Source organism: Diadema antillarum, unplaced genomic scaffold (assembly GCF_040938485.1).
Source record: "Diadema antillarum isolate AM-2024a unplaced genomic scaffold, OU_Dant_1.0 seq00000744_RagTag, whole genome shotgun sequence".
NCBI classification, from domain to species: domain Eukaryota; kingdom Metazoa; phylum Echinodermata; class Echinoidea; order Diadematoida; family Diadematidae; genus Diadema; species Diadema antillarum.
The window spans coordinates 786615-808898 of NW_027271641.1; the positions used below are offsets into that span (position 1 = coordinate 786615).

Here is a 22284-nt window from a genome sequence, read left to right on the forward strand (position 1 = left end):
ATCTTGTGTCTGCTGTACGAATGGACACCTCTAAACTAGACAGACACTTTACACATACTATTTTTATTAAGGAGAAAACCACAACCTTTTTAGAAAAGATATGAAGGCAGGAATGTACAAATAATATCTGTCTATGCTAGTACTGTTTGCTAATCAGAGAGCATAGATACACAAAGATGTGAAACCCATTCAATGGCATGAATGAATAAACTCTCTACCAGCCATCTAGCCTAGCCAAGCCATGAAAAGGAAACAAAAAAGTCTCTTTTAGAGTTACTTACGATTCCCTCGAATGCTCTGGCAATGTTTCTTTTATCATCAATCTCTTACAGGTAGAATTGTCAAGACTTCTTGCATATTTTACATCATTTCATATGTCCACAACCTCCAACAACCACTGCCAATTTGATACCTTGTTTCAGTTCTTTTTTTTAAATTTAGTAATCAAAGCTAAATTTCTTCTTTCCGATCTTTTCAAGGAAAATGCAGGCTGCGCCAAGTAAAAAAAAAAAAAAAAGTTCCACACGACCAACTTTAACCATGTTCTTTAAACAACTTGAATACTGCAAAGGCTCGTTAAGTACGGTAAAGTCAACCATTACAGTCTATGCACGTGGGGCTACTTTCTGGACATTGCCGAGAGGTCATTTGACCGTCCCGACATCGCTACGCGGTTATTTGACCTACCGTGACTCGCTTGTTCTCCTTGTTCTCCTCTTCCTCCTCAATGTCTGGGAATTCATAGATCTTGATCTTGTGTTCGTTGATTTCAGCCATTATCTGTGTGGGGGTCAAGGGGTCAGATGCAGAGGCACACGAGAAAAATAATGACGAGGCAAGATAAAAAATTACATGTATGTACATACTTGCTTTTTTGTTGTTGCAATGATATGAGCAATAAAGAAAATCATCAAAAGTCACTTCGGCTTATTTTTAAGTTAATAGATTATCTAAAATTTCAAATAAATGGGACTTAAAACGTGTACATGCAGGCAGATGAACATGTGTACATTCTGCAAAATTATCATGTGTGGGCCACATAAAGGTTCATACCAGAGCTCGCTACACACATGCATCAGTGTTAAGAACTATAATTGTATAAGGGGCCAGACTCTGTCACAAAAAAAAAGGTTAATTACTTGATTTGTCACTTTCACTGACAAAGAACATTTAACTCTGACTGGAAACCGACTCCCATTCGTCCCTTCTGCCTCATAATTATTAAAGGTGACTCTGTGTGTCAAAGTGAACCGACAGCTGATGCCCTACATTCAAATGATCTACATACACACACACACTACAAATATGCACACACAGAAAAGGGACTGCGAATGAGCAAGTGCAGGGGGGGGGGGGGGGGGGGGGGGGCAAGGGAGAGAAAGAAAAGAGAGATAGAAATAAAAAGGACAAAAAGGTCAAAGTGTTCTACTGGCAGGTGCCACCTTTACAACATTGACGTCACGCAATGGATAGGGATCAATCAATATTTCAATATACGGGTCAGGTAACTGATGCTAGTACCTAAGGTGGCTTTAAAGAGAAAAAAAAATCCATTCAAGGGATTTGTACCATGGCATCCCGTTACTACTGGGCAACACTTGCTTCCACATAAGGCCAAAGATACCATCAATTTTGTGGATGGTAAATCTCCTGTGAGGTGGGGGATAAAAGCTGACTTTTAGAGAAAGGAGCAAACACTACCAACACTATTCGCGATGCTTTGACAGTGAAAATGCCGTCCTTTACTTGTGGTTTCGTTGTGAATTAGTCGTGCAAAAGTCGTGCTTTTGCACTTACATATTGTCCCTGTGGTTTTGCCGTGATTGCGTTGTGATTAGGTGGTGAACGAGTTGTGAAAATGTGCTGGAATCGATGTGATATTACCGTGGATTAGTAGTTGTTACGTCGTGAAAAAGTCGTGCTTTTCGGGCAGAACAATCACCGACATCCTGCCTCGCCCCCTCGCCGGCTAGAGTGACTCTTTTGTTATGCAGCGTGAAAATCGAACAAAAGACACATGCTATTCATGGTGATAATCCGCCGATTGTTACATCGGCTTTTGTCCGCAGCTCTTGGGCTCCAAAACCACAACTTTTTCACTACTAGTTCACGGCCGAAGAACGATCAAATCATGCTGTTTCAGTGCTTCTGGAGCGTTGCAAAGTTTGATAATCCGCTGATAATCTTGGTTCCAGCACCTTGTTTATCCATTTCGATACAACAAACGAAGCTCCACTTGCATTGTTCATGTCGTTTGTAACAGTATAGTATGGTTTCGTCGATCGACGCGAGCACCTATAGAATAGCATGAAAAGACATGCAACGAAGCATGTGTATTCGTCTTCGTAAATCCCTGCGTTCGCTACCACATTAATTACGACAAATCGCATGCGTGTTTATGTACGTTACCATGCAGGTTCTTCAATGCGTTATATCGCGGCAGGCGCGTATCACGTGTCGTGTTTACCAATACCATCTCAAAGAAGTGCAAGATGCCTGAGCGGGACGTGAGACATGTCGTTTAACATTCATTCAGCTTCTAATTTTATCGTATCGTCCTTATTTCTACATCGGTATTGAAAGCCTAAAACAAACAAAATTGTATTAAAAGCAATCATCCAATTTTACTATTATTTAAGCACCTTACGGAGCCGAATGTTGCCGTTAATCATTCTCAAATGTAAAAGCAAGAACCGACATTCATTTTAGCATCTTACGGAGCTGAATATTATCCTTAGGCCCTATTCATTTCCGAACGTGAAAGTAAACATCCGCTATTTATGTTAGCACCTAACTGAGCCGATAGATACCGTTAATCATTTCCAAATGTAAAAACAACAATGTGTTATTTATTTTAGCATCGTACGGAGCAGAATATTACCGTTATTCATTTCCAGATTTAAGAGTCAACATCCAACATTTATTTCATTATCGCATGGAGCCGAATGCTATTGCTGTCCACTTCCGAAAGTGAAATGAATAATCTGACAATTGTTTAGCATCGTATATACGGAGCCGAATGTTACTGTTTTCATTTTTGAACGTCAAAGCAGACATCAGACATTATTTTCCCATGCAACGCAACTGAATGTTACTGTTATTCATTTCGAAATGCTATAGTAAAATACTGACATTTATTTTAGCATCGTATGTTGCAGAATGTTACTGCTATTCACTTCCAAATGAATGTAGGCCTAAAAGCAATCATCTGATATTTATTTTGGCATCTTCCGGAGCGAATGTTATTGCTCTTTACTTTCGAGAGTAAAAGCAAACACCCGACATTTATTTTATTTAATCATTGTACGGAGTTGAATATTATTGGTATTCATTTCCGAACGTTAAAGGGATCTTTCGATATTTATTCTAGCATCTTCCGGAGCTGAATGTTATTGCTATTTACTTTCGAACGTAGAAGCAAGCATCCGGCATTTATTTTATCACCATACGGAGTTTAATATTATTGTTATTCATTTCCGAACGTCAAAGGGATCATTCGACATTTACTTTAGCTTCTTCCGGAGCTGAATGTTATTGCTATTTAAGTACTTTCGAACGTATAAAAGCAAACATCCGGCATCTATTTTATCATCGTATCCGGAGTTGAATATCATTCTTATTTATTTCCGAACGGCAACGCAAACATTCGACATTTATTTCAGCATCTTCTGAAGCCGAATGTTAAGAATCCTTTTCATTTCCGAACGCAAAATCAAATATCTGACATTAATGTTAGCACCGTACGAGGCCGAATCTTACCGTTATTCATTTCAAAAAGTATAAGCAAACATCCAACATTTTGTTTTAGTATCATACGGAGTCGAATATTCCCGTTATTCATTTCCAAAGTTAAAAGCAAACATCTGACATTTTTTTTTTTAGCATCTTACGGAGCTGATTGTTACCGCTGTTCATTTTCAAAAGTATAGGCAAACATCCTACTTTTTTTAGTGGCCCGATCGGGCCACCAAAATCTTAATTTCTGACATTTTAGGGGCCCGACGTGTGTTTTTGGTGGCCCCGGGCCACCGTTAGTGTCGAGCCCTATGACGTTGAAAATTTTTTTTAATGCTTTTGATGATGATAATGATGGATCGAGGGCGCTTGTGATAATGATGAAGACGAGGTGTTACGATAATGACAGTGATATATTCGGCCCCTGACAGCGTGCAAATGCGGACGAAACTTCCACGCAGAGCAGTGGCAAACTGAAAGTCTCTTGCAGTTTCTCTTTCAGATATAGAACCTTGTTGATAACACAGCCTACAGACAGAACAATTTCCGTAGTTTAAATCATGAAGCTTAAAACGCTGATATGGATATTCTCTTAAAGAAAATTATATATCTGCTCAAGAATCAGAAGTGCTAAGAAGTTGCCGCTCATTTCATCCAATCATTTTATCGAGCGGGATATCGTGAACTATGTCATAATTATGTACAGTATAATACGCAGGGCGAGTGATTGTGTCTTGGCCCGTTCAAAATATGACGGAGTATTGTTACAAACAACATATATATTGCACGCGGAAATAACTAAGCGGCACTCGTTATTCTGATTATAGCAACATTCCGTATCATTAACAGCAATATTACGATTCAGTGCAAGGTAAATTATCGTAATTACGGCATCATGAATTCCGTTATCAACAATAATGCAATTCTGTCCTTAACAAAATTTGATAGAATTAATACGGGATAATCTTCATGTATATTCTTTGTGGATAGATCAGATTTTAAGTGCCCATGCATGTCCAGTCAAGTAATTTTCATTTGTATTCACGAATTCACAGTTTACGTCGATATAAAACAAATTCTCAATTGGTTGTAATGAAAACAATACGAGGCAAGAATTTCATTTATTGATATTTTCGAGAAATATAAACGACATGATCATGACAATGCAAAAACCCATACGATCTCACGTTTTACCGAATTGCATGTAATGAACTGCTTACGAGATTAAAGGGAGTTAAATTTTGAACTGTGAAATTACTCTGAATACTACTTCGAGGATTTGGTGATCAACAGTAAATAACTGTTAGTCGTTTTCTGACAACGAAGTACACTATAATGTCCATGTTACCTTCTACATCGAACCAGGGAGGTGGAAAAGATCCATCTCCAAACCGACCCATTATATCGGCACAGCTCGGTCATCGTTGGTCATGCATGCGCAGCTCAGCGACTCAATGCCGTTCCACCTTTTGATATCATCATCAAGCACAAAAGCTTCCAGCCGCAAGGAGTTAATGAATATCCGGGTCATTGTTAAACAACCTACGATGGGGCAAGGAGCACCTTGGCTTTTATGTCAAGAAACAGTTTGTATACGTTTGTAAAATTAAATGCAAACAAAATAGAAAAAAAGAACATCAGGCTTTACAAATCGGGGTTGGCCCCTATATGATTATCTATGAACAGTTCTTTTTATTAGTGACCCGACTGATGTGAACTCTATGGTAAGAGCTTAATTTAAGAGAGTACCTATGGTAATTGTTACTTATCTACGCGGTTTTTTATTCATATAGCGTAAGCAACATCTGGCGGAAACTCCATGTAACGATTGCATTTTTTTTTGGGGGGGGAGGGGGGGGTTAATCATACCCTCGTATGGAACAGTGTCCAAAGATACATTGTAACAGGTATAGGCACTATATCCATATTTACGTGTGCGGGAGGGGAAGAGCACGTAATCGAGGGAGAGCTGGAGGATAATAGAGAGCACAGAGCTTGTGACAGACCATCACGGGTGAATTTGTATTTTTAGATATGATATTCAACACCATTTTTATGGAATTCATCATGTACACATTTTTTTTCAAGAAAATGTAAGAAATGTAATACTCTGGGACAGTGGGCATGGCTATAAAATCGTGATTTTTCTGTCACCTCGTGAGTCCCGTTCGCGTCTGTCACTGTGTAAGAACTTTATAGATGATGATTAAAGGTGCAAGGAAAGTTTGTATCGAGATCTGAATTTCAACGATCTAATTCACACTTTGTTACAATATTTTTATTCTTTTTCAACAAAAAAAAAAACAAGAAAAAGAGAATGTGTACTGATCGATCGGGGAACAATGAGAATGGCTACAACCATCTTCTGATGGACGTGTGCGTCTTTCGCTGTAACCAACTTTATGTGAGTGAAGAGAAGTCTATACTAGTAATGTGTGGTGAAGGGGGTGTCCCCCTCTCACACGGGGGAGCTTTTGCATTTTTAGAAATGAAATACAACAATCTGGTATAGACACTTGGTGGAATATATATTTTCTAACGATGTTTAATATTCTGAAGAGGTTGGCAGGAAGCCTACAATGTCTTCTTATACACGCATACAAATTAGCAGGTTACAAAACTCGGGAGATTTGTAATCCGCTAGCAAACTTTTTCCCACGTAAGAAAGACACAAGACACAAATATTGGCGCGAACAGCATGCTAAACCCAAGAAATCTTGCTGCCCCGCGGTGACTTGTGAACGGTCGACCAAACTGCGTTCTTGTTTTTTATTCCATCATTAAAAAGAACGTTTCAACGGCATACGCTCCACACCACTGTGAGGCACAAGAACGATAATTTTAACTTTATCGATTTATCGATAAGCAATTAGCAGGTTACATTTGTTCTTATTAATGGTTTTAAAAAAGAAATATTACTCAGTTGCCTTGGAAATTCCCGAAATTATTGTCTGAGTATAGAGCAAGTTCGAAGGTTCACGACGAACGAACGCTCTCAGGCATGCATGCATCATGATTAACATGTGAAGCACATGAAATAAACCTACTCGACGGTTATTACATTTCAGACTTCGAAGAAAGAAATGGCAGAAGAATACACGCCCTGTCTAGTAGTATGCGCGCATTCCTTACGTGCCAAACATGATAAACAAGACACACCGCAAGTTCATGAACTTTAGTTTCTGAGGGCCGTGGGAAAGGCAATGAATTAATATTCGAGAAATTATAGCTTCAAGTTAAGAATGTATTAAACTACAATGTACACGTATTAAACGAACGCTAACAGTATTCTGATTGTTTGTTTCCCACCCCCCTCTCTCTCCCTCTTTCTCTTTGTGCCTGACAAGAGAAACGAATACATGTAAGTTTGTACTAGTATTCCATCGACTCATGAGAGAAAGTATACTTCGGAAGCCTACAGACCCCATATTGGAAGTGAATAAAAAGGCTGTGCTGAAATTCTTATCCATGCAGGCATAATCAGTGTGAATACTAGTCATCTTTTAATTGATTTGTGATCGACACTTGTACCCGTCGCGTCGATCATGTCCGGTCTTCTCATCCATGTGGAAGGAGTAAATTTAAGGTTCACGCCAGTGCCGTATATAAAGAGAGTCTGGCCAACTGCTAATTTGGACGCCATGTCGTTACCGCGCATAATAATTACACGTAACAGGGTTAGCGTGTACGCTCAGACGTAACAAAATAACCAAGCCAAAGGGGTCGTAAACACAGAGTTTTGTGGTCGTAAACAGTGGGCACTGCATTATGAGCGCACTTTAGTAACGACATGGCGCCTGTAGATCATGGGACCAGCTTCTGACCAATCACAGGCTTCAAAACACATAAGCCAAAAAGCGAGATGGCCACTCTCTTTATACGGCCCTGCATGGTTCACGCCAGAGTATCAGGTGCACGCATCACTTTGTACAAGTGCTCTGCGCACCTGCACTGACCGCTCACTGGTAGTGCAGACGCACGTGGATGCATGGCAACGCATTACTCTCATGGACTCGTGTTAGCTACAATGTATGTAGTGTGGCGTGGTAGGGTACATTGATACAGGTTTACTCGAATGTGGTTTGTGACAGTCATTCGGATTCCGCCACACGGCATGGGAGAAATGACATGTTTATCTGCATTTTAAATACCCTCATGACAAAATACGAACGATCACGCTTCCTACATAATTTAAATGTTGATAACTCTCGCTGTACATCAACATTTATCAAGTGGCATAACTATACACAGCCCAGTCGTAGTAAAAATCACATTCGTGCGCTTCTATATACTCTTTGGTAAAAACACGGCGTCCGATCGGGCTAACATGCCAATGACCTTGATCAGGGCTCCACACTAACTTTCTGGTGGCCCGAAAAAAAAAAATCAAGAAAAACTTAAGAAAAACTACATCGGTCCTACTACAAAGAAAAACAAATATCAAATATTACTGAAGTGCGTCATGTCGAAAATAAATGAATAGAACATTCAATCATCTTACTGTTATTCTGAGTTCTAAGATTTAGCAAATAGGCTTATAGATTATTATGAATGTTATTGCAATTTACTTTCGAACATAAAAGCAAACATCAGACATTTAGTTTATGGGTGCTGTTCGTTATTCCGATGGTTTGCTATTCCGAAGGTTCGTTAATCCAAAACACACAAAGTCTCACTAGGATGATACCTAGAGGTTCGTTAATCCAAAAATGAAGACGGGTTCTTTAATCTGGACATTTATTGTGGCGTTATTCCGAAGGTTCGTTATTCCGAAGAATAGTTAATCAGAAAATGAAATTCGGAACAACGCCGGGAACCTTGGGAATAACGAATCTTCGTACCGAAGAGCCTTCAACGAACCTTCGGAATAACGAGCTGTAATCTATTTAATCATCGTACGGAGTTGAATATTATTGTTATTCATTTCCAAACGTCAAAGGGATCATTCGACATTTCTTGTAGCATCTTCCGGAGCTGAATGTTATTGCTATTTAATTTCGAACGGAAAAGCAAACATCCGGCATATATTTTATCATCGTACGGAGTTGAATACTATATTGTTATTCATTCCGTACGTCAAAGCAATTAAACATGAAACGTTAATTTTACCATCGAATGCATCTAAATGTTACTGTTATTCATTTCGAAATTTAAAAGCAAACATCCGAAAGTTATCTTAGCTTCGTACGGAGCAGAATATTACTGCTATTCACTTTCCAACGTAAAAGCAATCATCATGACATTATTTTTATTTTAACATCTTCCGGAGCCGAATGTTATTGCTATCTACTTTCGAAAGTAAAAGCAAGCATCCGACATTTTAATCATCGTACGGAGTTGAATATTATTATTTTTCATCTCCGAACGTGAAAGTAATCATTCGACATTTACTTTAGCATCATCAGGAGCTGAATGTTATTGTTATTTACTTTCGAACGTAAAGGCAAATATTATATCCGGCATTTATTTTATCATCGTACGGAGTTGAAAGTTATCATTATCCCTTACCGAAAGTCAAAGCAACCATTCGACATTATTTTATTTCAGCATCTTCCGGAGCCGAATGTTATCCATATTCATTTCCGAACGCAAAATAAAATACTAGTATCTGACATTAATTTCAGCACCGTACGGAGCTGAATCTTACCGTTATTCATTTTCAAAAGTATGAGCAAAGATCCGACATTCATTTTTGTATCATACGGAGTCGAATATTACCGTTATTCATTGCCAAAATTGAAAGCAAACATCTGACATTTATTTCAGCATCTTCCGGAGCTGAATGTTATTGTTATTGACTTTCGAACGTAAAAGCAAATATCCGGCATTTATTTTGTCATCGTACGGAGTTGAAAATTATTGTTATTTATTTCCGAAAGTCAAAGCAAATATTCGACATTATTTTATTTCAGCATCTTCCGGAGCCGAATGTTATCTTTATTCATTTCCGAACGCAAAATCAAATACTAGTATCTGACGTTAATTTCAGCACCGTACGGAGCTGAATCTTACCGTTATTCATTTCCAAAAGTACAATGTATGCAGAGCAAAGATCCGACATTCATTATTGTATCATACGGAGTCGAATATTACCGTTATTCATTGCCAAAAATAAAGCAAACATCTGACATTAATTTTAGCATCTTACGGAGCCGATTGTTACTGCTGTTCATTTCCAAAAGTAAAGGCAAACATTCGACCTTTTTTGGTGGCCCGATCGGGCCATCAAAATCTTCATTTCTGAAATTTTGGACCACCGGGCCACCGTTAGTGTCGAGCCCTGCCTTTGATACATCGGAATATTCGGAAAGTCATTTTCAGTACCATTGATGTTCTAGACATTTTCGTTACGGCGACAGGAACGGATTACAAACTCCATCGAAGTGAAATTTGGAGTGGAAATCGATGCAGATTAAGGGAGAGTATACAGATGTTTTGAGTGAGGCAGGGTGTTTACTGTTTCTCCGATTTTACTGAGTTCACGCTTTACGTTGACATTGCGTTCACGGAGGTCTTATAAAACGTTTTTACGTAAAATACAAATGATTTTGTTGCACATTTTACCATGTAATTTGCGACGGAAAATAAGCGATCGATTAGATGCATGTTTTCAGAATATACCTAGAGTCTGATCATGCACTTTCGCTAAAGTTTATATCTTTTTTTTCCGTCCTTACTGTGTGCACTTCGCAGTCGAAGCGATTATCGTGTGCCCGGGCGGCAAAGCGCGATGAACTGAGGGAATTCAAACAATGTAGTAATCTAACGGTAAGCCATGGTAGTAATCTAATCCACGCGACTATAGAAATTTGCGGACGGCTTGCTGCGCTATAACAAAAGCTTTCGAGAGTCCGATCAAGACACCCTCGCCAGAACTGTGCTTTTGTTCCGATTGTTACATTTTCTAAAGAGGGCGAACAAAGATCTATTAACATGACAAAGGGGCTACCTCATTATCTACCTCATCGATTTCACAGCGATATCACAATAAAACCACGACTTTTTCACGACGAAAGCACAACCATAGGACGACTAAATCACAGTGTAAGGACGGCGTTTTCACTGTCAAAGCATCGCGAATAGTGTTGGTAGTGAAAGGGGGGGGGGGGTAGTGGTTTAAGAATGGAGCAAGTTAAAGATGAAGGAGCCAGGCTTAGTAGTGAGGCAGTGGTTACATCAGCATGGCACTTAGTGTGAGGGGCAGAAGCCAGGCAGGGGGGTGTGGCAGGGGGCTCGGCAAAGAGTTTGGCAAAGGGGAAAAGTTGTATGGGGGGAAAAGGTATGCACTTTGCAGGATTAAGACCAGAGGGTAATGACCATGTGGGGGCGCTGTGGCATAGTGGATAGGACTCCCGACTCCCAATCGAAAGACCCGAGTTTGATTCCCGCCCAGTGCTTACGTCCTTGGACAAGATGTTTTTACCCACGATGTTTCTCTCGACCCAGGTGTATAAATGGGTACCTGGCAATGCTAGGGTAATAATAATGGCAGGGCCCTCTGGTAGAACAGTGGCAACAATGAAGAGGCTACCCTGGATAAAGGAGACCTTATTATCATTATTATTATCCTGTCAAAATCACTATTCCTTGAAAGCAGAAGCTGCTGTCAATTTCACTCTCTAGGCCGAGGCACAGTTCTCAAAGAGCAGTTCCTGGAACAACAGGTTTGACCACATGTGAATCTGAAATGGTGTAGTAGCCTCATCACTGCTCTACATACATGACCCTTCATTGCCAGTATATATACGGCTTATTTGCGCCTCATCCTCATCACAATTGTGTACGTAGCAAAGCTTCCTCTTTGGTTTGATTGGACTATACAACAAATTTTACCTCATTCACCAAATTTGACATATTCCTCAATAGTATGCTTTGAAGACAAGACAAGTACAACTAGGATCATTTATTTGAAAATAATCTCAGCAAGTTTGCAAATACAATGCCCATACCCTAACAGCCTCAATTTCCAAACTTGATTGCTTTTTTTGTTTTTTGTTTTCCCTCGTGGCTACAAATGTGGTCTTTTGCATTTCTGCATTTCAGGGACTTGTGTATAGAGTATCTCTGCTCGTTGTGATAGTCCTGAAGTAACAATAAGACGGTGCCTTTTCTCTGGTGCTCTGCAAACTCCCTGCAAATTCCCCTGCGCCAGAGCCAGACCTTTCTCCTACAGCTCTCGCTATGTGACGTCTGCGTTGACAATCTGCCAAGGAAATAACTCATTTCCATACCCTACTTCCCCAGGCCAGGACCTGTACAGTGCCCTACTGCACACCTACATTGCAGAAGGAAGCGGTCCCCCCTTTAGGAAACTCTGCCACCGACAGCCAACACTGAGCAGTGTCAGAACTCTTGGCCCAGCCATGGCCGAACAAAGACTCCACAACTTGTGCCGATTAATTCCCAATCTTTCCGAACATTGCCTGACCATTTTTAGCTTGTGGTCAGGTAACACGACACTGAGAAAAGAAAATCTTCATTCCCAAAATAGTCCTGAAAGGAAATGTATTTGTTATTTGACAAATCTAAAGTCATCGTTCCCCATTAATTCCTTTTCTCCTTTTGTCAAAGAAATCGATGGGCCTAGGAATATCCTTGGGTGATAAAGTATTCTTGTATACTAGCACTCTTACAACTTTATTCCATCCTTCACCACAAAAGCCTCATTTCATCTATCATCTTCACATCAGTGATACAATGGATCTGCAACACCTTGATGTGGAAACTAGCATTTCACACCTGTTATCCACAACGTGTCCCCCCCCCCCCCCCCCCCCCCCCCCCCCCCCCCCCGAAAAAAAAGATAACCAAGAAATGGCAGTATGGTGACTGGTTTATTGTCTCCATAACATAATGCCTCCAGCAACACTTTGTGGCGGAGGCATCAAAACTCTTAAATGAAACTTTCAGATTCTCCATTCCCAATCTCAAAAACTGTCCCAAACCAGAACCACATCAATTCACTTTTGAATGAATTCATTTGATTTTAAAAGATGATAAATCCAGAGAATTATGTCCATGACACTGTCAACCAAGTTTCTGGAGGCAGTTCGATACTTGTAGGAGGAGAAATTAATCTATGGTATTTAAAAACAGTTCAAATCTTAAATTAAAACACTCATTTTCTGAAAATACATGCAAGAATGTTCCTTGAGTAGGGTTCTATTTGTCTACCATAAACACACTCATGTATAAAGCACACCTTTTTTGTCCTGAAAAATATGGAAAGTTGGGGGTGTGCCTTATACACAAATACAAGTACACGTACCTGTGTCTGTGTTTTGGTTTTTTTTGTTCCGCTTGATGTCCAAAAAAGGTAACATCCTAAATATCTAAAAGCAACACCACAAACAACAAAAAGACTAGATAGCAGCTCTGCTACTGGCTATCAACACAGCATGAGCCAAAATATATGGGAAGCTTATATGACAAGACTTGTATTTCCCCAGCAAGGAAGCACAGAAGATAATTTGGGAGACATTTTGTCTGGACCGGAAAGTTTCCCCGCCGCCTTCCTTTCAATATGATGACAGTAAAGAATCCAAAAAAGAAGGGGGGAAAAAAAAACAAGGAAGAAAACTTGAAATCCTACATAATCCAGGCCACTATATAAATTCTAGCAAAGTTGGGGTGGGGTGTGGGGGTCAGCATCTGAAACCTTACTCAGGCAACAGATTCACCTGTTGGGCGGTATGGACAAATTAGCAGGCACTAAAATAGACCTTAATAGGACTGGACAGGTCAATTCACTGCACAGTGCTGGGTTTAGGTGGAATTTGACATCCAACGTTCTGGCTCTGGCTCTGCCTACGTTCATGCTTGGCAAGTCGCGTCAAAAGAACGGCGAGCAAGTTGCCACCGTGACACTCTTAGCCTTGAGGATTAACAATTTAAAAAAAATTTAAGCTCTATGAGAGTTTAAAATAATGTATGTAGTCCTGATTGTTTGGTAATGCAAAGAATATGAACTTGCATAAGTTACAGGGTCATTTAAAAACAAGGAAAAGCACCATAACCCAACAGGATACAATGCAATATTCAAGAAAAGCAACAAATATGGATTTAGCTACAGTATGAAAGATGAGACACGCTTACATGTATCCCCCCCCCCCCCCCCCCCCCACGAGAATCACTGCTTCATAAATGCAATGACTGACGCTTTCACTGTTAAAAAAAATAATAATCATTGTATATATAAAATAAATTTTTAAAAAAGTGCCCCTGTTCTTTATAGGAATCTATAAAAAGTCTAATCTTGTACAGTTCTGAAATAGATTTGCAGCATGGCTTACAAAAGCTGATAAAGGCCTTTAAGAAGCCTTTCTTTGGGCAATGTCAGACTTGTACTGCACCAGCAAGAAAATGGTGCTAATCAGGCACTTTCAGTGCAGTGGCAAAGTTGGTTTAGCAAAATGTCATCTGCGCTAACACGTCTTCCTTACTGCTCTCTGTCTTCTGGTAAGCCGCAGAGTGAGTGGTGTACAACAGAGTTTAAAGGACTGGGACAGGGAGTGGGTAGGGGAGATAGAAGGGGAAATGGGGGTGGGGTGGGGCAGGGAGGAGAGGAAATGGGGTGGGGATTGGGACTTGGAGAGGGTGGGGTAAGGAAGGGGAGGGAATGGAGAGGGATGGGGGTGGGGACAAGTGGGACTAGTTTGCTGAACCACTGCATGAAAGATAATTAAAGTGAGAGAAAGATAAAGGAAGGGGGGGGGCAAAGGAGAAATAGGGGTGGGGTTGGCCAGGGAAGGGAGGGGTTGGGGAGAGAATTGGGAAAGGGGTACTAGAGTAGTTTCGCGCCGCCTCGTACAATGATTTTCAAACATGCACAAACTCACCATAAATATTTCACAACTTAAAATACTTGCATCTGCGTCTCCAAAGTCCGGTAGCAGTTTCCTATTTGCCGTTAATTTTGACACTTTTAAATACTGTTGAATGATTTACCGTTCATGTGAAAATAACAGGTGCACCATTGTGTACATGTACGTACCCTAACACTAATGACTGCTTGAGTATGGTGCTGAGCTTCAATTCAAAGGATTGAATTATTCTGAAATGTGTCTTTTGAGTGTCTTTATGTTCAACTTCTACTGGACTTTGGAGACTAATATGCAAGTGTTTTAGGTTATAAAATATTTAGGGAAAGTTTGGAGTAGGTTTAAGAATCATTAATTATGAGGTGGTGCATACATGTATCTACACCAGCATCGAGGGTATTGGTGCGATAGAAAAGAGAAGGGAGGTGGGTGGGATGGGGAATGGGGTGGAGTTGGGTTGAGGAAGAAATGAGGTTGAGATGGGGGAGGGAGGGGATAGCGTTAGGATGAGGAGGGGTGGGATGACGAGGGATGGGGTGAGGGGAGGGGTGGGGTGAGGGAAGGGGAGGGAATGGGGCGGGGCTGGGGCGGGAGCAAAGTGGGATTAGATTGCTGAACCATCCAAGCTGTGAGTAACATGCACAGGTGGCTTACAGCAGGAAGAAAGGCAGGATTAACGATGCACTTGTACCTTGAACATGAGAAGAAAATGTACAAGCCACACACTGCTCATTAACCTGCGGTCTGTCCATAACCCTAATCTCACTAAAAAGTAGTCAGTTGAATGAAATTATCTATGATATGAACTGAGGGATGCATGGAATAATTGTTAAGTGCTCCTGGGTTACTAAGCAAGCAATTTTTTCTAATTGCGTTTTTGCCAAACTTCCCAGTTTTTATGGTATTCAGCCCTCTATAGATGACCATACCACTCACCATGATATTGCTTCAACAGTATTAAGAATAACAGTACGGAATCAATATAATGACAATAAGATGATTCAAATTAAGATTAATCATGATAATGATGGCAGTAGTACTAAAGATATCTATATTGCTTCTTCTTATCATCGTTATCATTATCATTATTCCAGTCAAACCTGTCTTCGCGACCACCTGTCTATAGCAGCCACCTGCCGTATACGACCACTAAAAACAATTCCTTCCGAAAGAAAAAGCATATCAAAGAACCCGCCTACAGCGGCCACCTGTCTATAATGGTCACTTTTGTTTTTTGTCTCCCTTGGGTGGCTGCTCTAGACAGGTTTGACCGCATTATCTATTATTGCCATCAATCATCATTACCACCATTATCATGAAAGAAGTAATGATGACGATAATTATACTAGATGTTGCTGCCCTGTCCTCACCCTCTTCTTGAACTCTCTGCATTCCTCCGGTGTGAGTGTGTCTGCTTTGGCTATGAGTGGGATGATGTTCACTTTGTCGTGTAACCTCTTCATGAACTCCACGTCCAGCGGTTTCAACCTGCAACGAAGGGCACGTAAGTCGTCACATGTTAAGATACGAGGAAGTTGAGGGCGACGGTGACTGATATCCGTACGCACTAGCACAGAAATTTCAAATCAAATGACTGTCAGGCTTGGATGTGGGAAAGTGACACTGTTGCACGAATTTCCTTTTCTTTTTGAGTTTGTCGGTATTTGGAACTAGCAATTAGGGATATCAACTTATGATATGCAAGTACATGTATACACACCCTTTTTCTTTTTAAAAATAAGTTCCAAGGGTAAACCCTTATAGGGATTATACAGGTACTTGCCTCTACATTTATGTTTCCCTCCATTTGTGCAGAAACTTCAATCAATGCCAGGGTGTTTTGTAACAAACAGAACTGAGAGATTTTGTTCAGTAACACATGTACTGCACATTACCTTAATGGCTCTTCAGATTCATGACATTTACCTTGAAAAGGCAGGGCTGCCAACTCTCACGCATTGAGCGTGAGACTCACGCATTTTGGTCCTTTCTCACTCTAAACCTTTATTTCATTTGCATGCATTTCTATTGATCTCACGCATTTTGACTCCTAAATTATAGCATTGGCCTATGGGAGTCTCACTCTCAACTAGTTTCCAGTGTTGACAGCCCTGAAAAGGGGTTATGGCAATTCATGACTCAAAAATGAGAATTCCTTTGACACAATACCCATGTAAACAAAAACAAACATTGATAAAAATCTTGGAATTCTAAGTATTACCTAATGAACTTTGGGGAAGTACAGCAATAACAAATAGCATTTGAAGGCTGCTGTCTTTTCGGGAAATAATTTAAGGATAATTGACTTAGATTGATCTGAGCAGAAAATTTGTCTTTATTTTAACATGAGTGGATGGAGTCACACCCTTTGAGCCTGCTAAGCACCGTAGGCAAGTGTTTTGCTAGGGATGACATGCAATGCGAAGGATTCTCCTGTTCGTCTGGAGTGTGTTCGGATGCACGTAATATCCACAGCCCGTGGCGGCATCGCTGAGTCACGCAAACCTCTGATGTAACCACAGATTAAAATCCAGGGCCACGCATGACCTATCTCTCGAGGGGGGACAACATGGCCCTCCAACTGATAGCATGAGTACGTCCTTTCTCGCCCGTCATGCCTCAAAAATTGATCTCAACGGATGCCATGACAACCCCCTTCCAACACGTACTGATCTGCTGCATACATAGCAACACAGTTCATGGATGATTGGATCTGTGTGACCACTTGACCTAAAGACTGATAAAGTTGTTTAACACTTAAAAAAAAAAAAAATTCAGCATTACGGGATGTGTCCAATTATCGAGAAATTCTGACAGTGTAAAATTTGTCCCTATCCATTCCAAAATATGCACCACAAAGATTCTAAGAAAGTTGGGCACCTGGGATCTGTTTCATGAAAGTCTTATAAGAGACTTTTTGCTCATAAGACACACTTATGAGAGACTTCATGAAATAGATCTCTTTGAAAGTCTCTCATAGCTACGTAATCTATGAGCGACTTTGGCCATTCTGACTTTATGTAAAGACTTTTATGTGATGACTTCATGAAACGAACCCCAGATGAAATGGGAGAATCACCTTTAATGTGCATACAATGCATGTAGTCTAGCTTGCAGGAGATCAGACTGGGCATTTAAAAAAATACACACAATAGGCTAATTCAAAGCATCCTATTTACTACTGCACTTAAGTAAATGAAACATTCAAATTCAAAACGATAACAGACTTTGGAAATCTTGACAGTAGGTAGCTACAAAATTAGATGTTGCATTTTTTTTTTCAGCATACATAACATATTTCTCATTTCAGCCATATCACCTCAATTTGCAATTTTCTTTGCTTTAAAGTCTGTTCCTTTGAGGGTAATGTTGTTGCAAATCACACGTATAATTTTTGATGAATCTCAACCATAGTATGGCTGCACAATGCATTGCTAGCATGCTACTGTCTGTGACTGTAAAAGCAAATCTGTGGAAAAACAAAAACAAAACACAAACACCACCACCAAAAAAAAAAAAAAAAAACAACCCAAAAAACCAAATGCATGTAACCCTCCACCTCCCCCCACCCCCCTACCCCACCCCCCACCCCAAAAAAAAAAATGAATAAAGAAATCATATCAACAGAATATTACATTCTGCTCTGGCCAAAATTCCGCAAAGCCATTTATTGGATTTCTTTGACTGTCCGATACGAGACAGCATTTTATTGAACAAGACAGACCCTCACAAAGAGATGGTACTAGGATCAACGTGCCGATATGAAGGAAATTAATTCCTTTTCCCCTCCACAGTGTGTGACCTTTTAGCGGGATGTTCTCACCACTGAGGGGGCAAAATGTCTGCACTGGATGGCAGGCAAAGGCCAGCATGTGTTTTTTTTTACTCATTCTCTTCTGACAAATCTGTTACACACAAAGTCTATTCTTTATCATGTATTCATGTAGAACAGGAACTGATTTGCAATGACAATTTGACCATAAGAATTGATTTGCAATGACAATTTAACTATAGGAACTGATTTGCAATGACAATTTGACCATATGCATTCTTGTCAGAGGCCGACATAAAAATAAAGCTTCTGGTTAAGTTGGCGGTTTTCTGCATTTCTTTATGATAATGTGATTAAAAAAATTAATTCAAATGTATGATTAGTGTCTTGTATTGTATGATTACTATACATAATATTTTTTCAATTTACTTAATCATTTTTGGACCCCTTCATTGTTATGTTATATTCATTTTGTGAAAAATACAAAAACGAAATGAAATCATACATAATATTTGTCAATTTACTTAATCCTTTCGGAGCAATTCTTTGTAATGCTATATTCACTTTGTGAAAAATGCAAAAATGAAATGAAATCAAATTCCATGCAAGTCTTATACAAGTCTTCATTTCTTTTTTTCCTTTTTTTTTCTCTATTGATGAGACTGTACACTTTAATACATCGTGTATCTATCTTTTTGGAGCATTACTGCTTATCGCTTTCTCGACAATCTGCAAGGACTGTGTGTGAGGTTTGCTTCCTGGAGTACAGATAAAAACTGCATATGTGTGTGTGGTTGGGGGTATGTGTCCAGATTTGTGGGGAGAATCGAGCAGGTATTTATATACCATGCTGCATGCTGTTTGATAGATATCTTCTTTGCTCCATCATCGCACACTGCAGTCCAGTTTTGCTAGAGTTTCATAGTTTGTTATTATCACTGCAACCTTACCGACACAGAATGATGAGGGCATTATCTCTGTGATAAGTCTACAGCATTAACAACCTTCTCGCTCTACATGGTTAGATCCTTTAATGGCCTCATCGCTGTCAATGGACAAACTGTCCAGTTCTAACGAAGCTTTCACTCTGGCAATTAAACAACCACCAAAAGAGACCATAACTCGTCATTCCCGTACGTGATAAAGCCCCATCCCTAAACTCAACGCGTTGTGCCTCGGTTGGGATCGACGCCCCGCCTTCCGGCTTCGGTTCGGCTACTACCTACCCGTGACCTGAGGGCGCGATGAAGTACAGGCAGCATTGTACCCGCTTGTCGGCGATGGAATATCTGTTGACCCTGGACTCTGAGTTGAGGTACTCCTCAAACTTGCTGTCTATGTGGTCCAGAATGGGTGCCCAGCTGGTCAGAGACAGGGAAGACAGGGCAGAATGACACAAAGGATAACATTAAACAATGATTTCTTTACTGGGACTGCTTAATTTGGCATACACAAAGCCATACTATAGTGTAGTCAGAACACAAAATTGTACCAATACAAGGAGGAATCTCAAAGCAGAACGTTTCATATGGATTAATTCAAGGTACAACATGTATACTGATTATTCAAATGTAAGCAAAAATAAATAAGCTGATTGTAGCAGAAATATTATACCTCCTTTATAACACACGCACATACCAGGGAGGTGAATACACCTCCCTGCACATACATACGACATGTATCTATACACTGTACTTGTAAAGCAGAATGCAGACTTCCGTGGCCACACAGTCCCTGTGCATGAAATAAGATGGCCTGGTTATGATTTCCTCACAAAAAAACAGAACAAAACCCAAAACAAACAACACTACCTTCCTTTCCACCTGTCTCAAATTTGATGCGTGGTCGTCCACCGACACCTGTTTCTCAGACATGGGGTCTCTGTCAGCCCCAAGGACTGAAAAGTTACCCTAACATTTCCTGACTAACCCTAACATGCAAACATGCTGGCCTTAACATAGATTGAGATACAGATCCCGAAAAGCCAGCCAGTCACATCAGCATCCAGTAATGATCATTAGAATGATATTACTTTAGACACACAGGAAATACAACACTTATGGTGCCCTTCTTTGCATGATTAACTGATCTTGTTCTTTTTCCCTTCTAAATTGTATGTGTATGGAGGTGCATAACTTGAATCATTATGGTACAAAAAGGAATGTACTTGTATTCACTTTATTGAGATCACGAGATTCTCTGATAAAACATTGCACTATGAAAAAAACAACAACAACAAAATACTGTGGTAAACATGGTTAAGTGTCATCTCATTAAAATTTTGTGGGTCACATAATGACATGCCTACTGAAACTAGTGAAAGGTAGTATCTGTCTTTATAATTCTCTTTAAAGTGTAATGGATGACATTCTGCTGCTGAACTGAAAGTTTATCATCTGCACAGTGATGTGAATAGGGCAATCAAGTCAAAACCGCTCCTGTTTCAAGAACTTTCCCTTATATTCTGTGCCCACAATTATTTCAGTATGTGAATCATGACTTCAGAATATCACTGTAGGTAAAAATGAGTGAAAATAGGATATCAGTTTTGAATACGTTGATTTGTTTTCCTTCATTGAAGAATAAAAGGAGTAGCAACACACATAGTTAAAAGTTGTTCCCTACCCCCCCCCCCCCCAAGTTACTCTTTACTTTCTAAAATCCATGCATATCTGAATTCAAGCATGGGCCCACTTGGACTAACTGTATTGCAACAGCCAGTTTGTCTGAAACAACACAGTCAGTTCCCATATTCTGGCAGTTCTCTTTGCAATTCTTGGCAATTCTCGTGACGCAAGGAGAGATAAGTTTGCACAGAAATAGACGTGATAGATCTCAATCATCCTGCGAGTCAACTGGTTCCATCTCAGCCATATGGTTTAGATATATCTTGGCTCCTGCTGTTATATTTAGTGAGGAAAACATCCTGTGATAATAGACTTGTCACAAGGAAATGCCACAAAAAGATCAGTAGAACCAGATTGCTTCAAACACAACTCTGAGATTATATATAATGCCCATATCATATATATTATTTATATACTACATATCTCTACATAGTCTTGCATAAGAAGTTTACAGCAGTTACATTAACTGAAAATCCCACACACTAATAGCTGCATTTATAAACTATTCAGTTTCAAGATATGTTTGTTTTTCTTTTTCTTACTCTTTTTTTTAAAACTGCTTGGCCAAATATTCCATATGAGAAGATCAGCATTTTAAGTGTATAATCTTTAAAGAGACTGAAAAAACACTTTCCCTCTATTAGGGACTTGCGCTTACAAAATCATACTTGGCTTTAAGAACTACCTGTGCATCTTGCCAAACATGGACACAGGTAGATATTGAAAAACAAAAACTTGTTGTTTCATCGGAGACAACAACACAAAAAGTATTCTCTGCAGTTTGTTTGGGGGCAGCCAGAGGGGTGTGTGAATTTCTGCCTGTAAAGCATTGTTTATAAGGATTGTTGAGGAGGGAATTTGAGCCCCTGCAAAACAGCAAAAGCACGGTTTAGGGAATGTTACTTGATGCCACTGATGAACGAGATATTGTGCAGTCTTCCTCACTAGCAATGCGAGATGCACCGTGGGTGTTTATGCCACCGGTGCATCCAGCTACCAGTAAATATTGCAGATATTTCCAGTTCAAGGTTTCATGATTTCATGGGTATCGGGTAATATGCTCCTCATCATTCGGTTGTTTAGGGTGTCTCGTTTTATCCCACTCAACCTAAAACAGTGTGGGAAACGCTGCGCGGTGTTTTTGGTCTCGGAAATAAACACGTAATCAGATTACTACGGGAGGGTTTGCGAGGAGAGATAGATAGATAGATCTGTATCAAATAAGGTTTTGCTGCGGCTTGTTGACTAAACTTGGATACAAGGCTTGAGCTCTCTCCAAAACAGCCAGTTCAGTCCGTCAGATGTGCTACTGTTCGGCGATCACCTCATG

The 22284-nt window shown here is 40.0% G+C and overlaps 1 protein-coding gene across 3 annotated transcripts in view; it reads right to left on the reverse strand.

The window, feature by feature from the left end:
- The window catches only part of LOC139738464 (septin-7-like), a 116567-nt gene that overhangs the window by 23930 nt on the left and 70353 nt on the right, over nucleotides 1-22284 (reverse strand). For all 3 annotated transcript variants that reach the window (XM_071649089.1, XM_071649091.1, XM_071649090.1), the window contains exons 5-7: nucleotides 19554-19688; nucleotides 15926-16043; nucleotides 688-780 (exon numbers count right to left, since the gene is read on the reverse strand). In XM_071649089.1, coding sequence (XP_071505190.1) covers nucleotides 688-780; nucleotides 15926-16043; nucleotides 19554-19688 — 346 coding nt within the window. The remainder of the gene's footprint in view (nucleotides 1-687; nucleotides 781-15925; nucleotides 16044-19553; nucleotides 19689-22284) is intronic.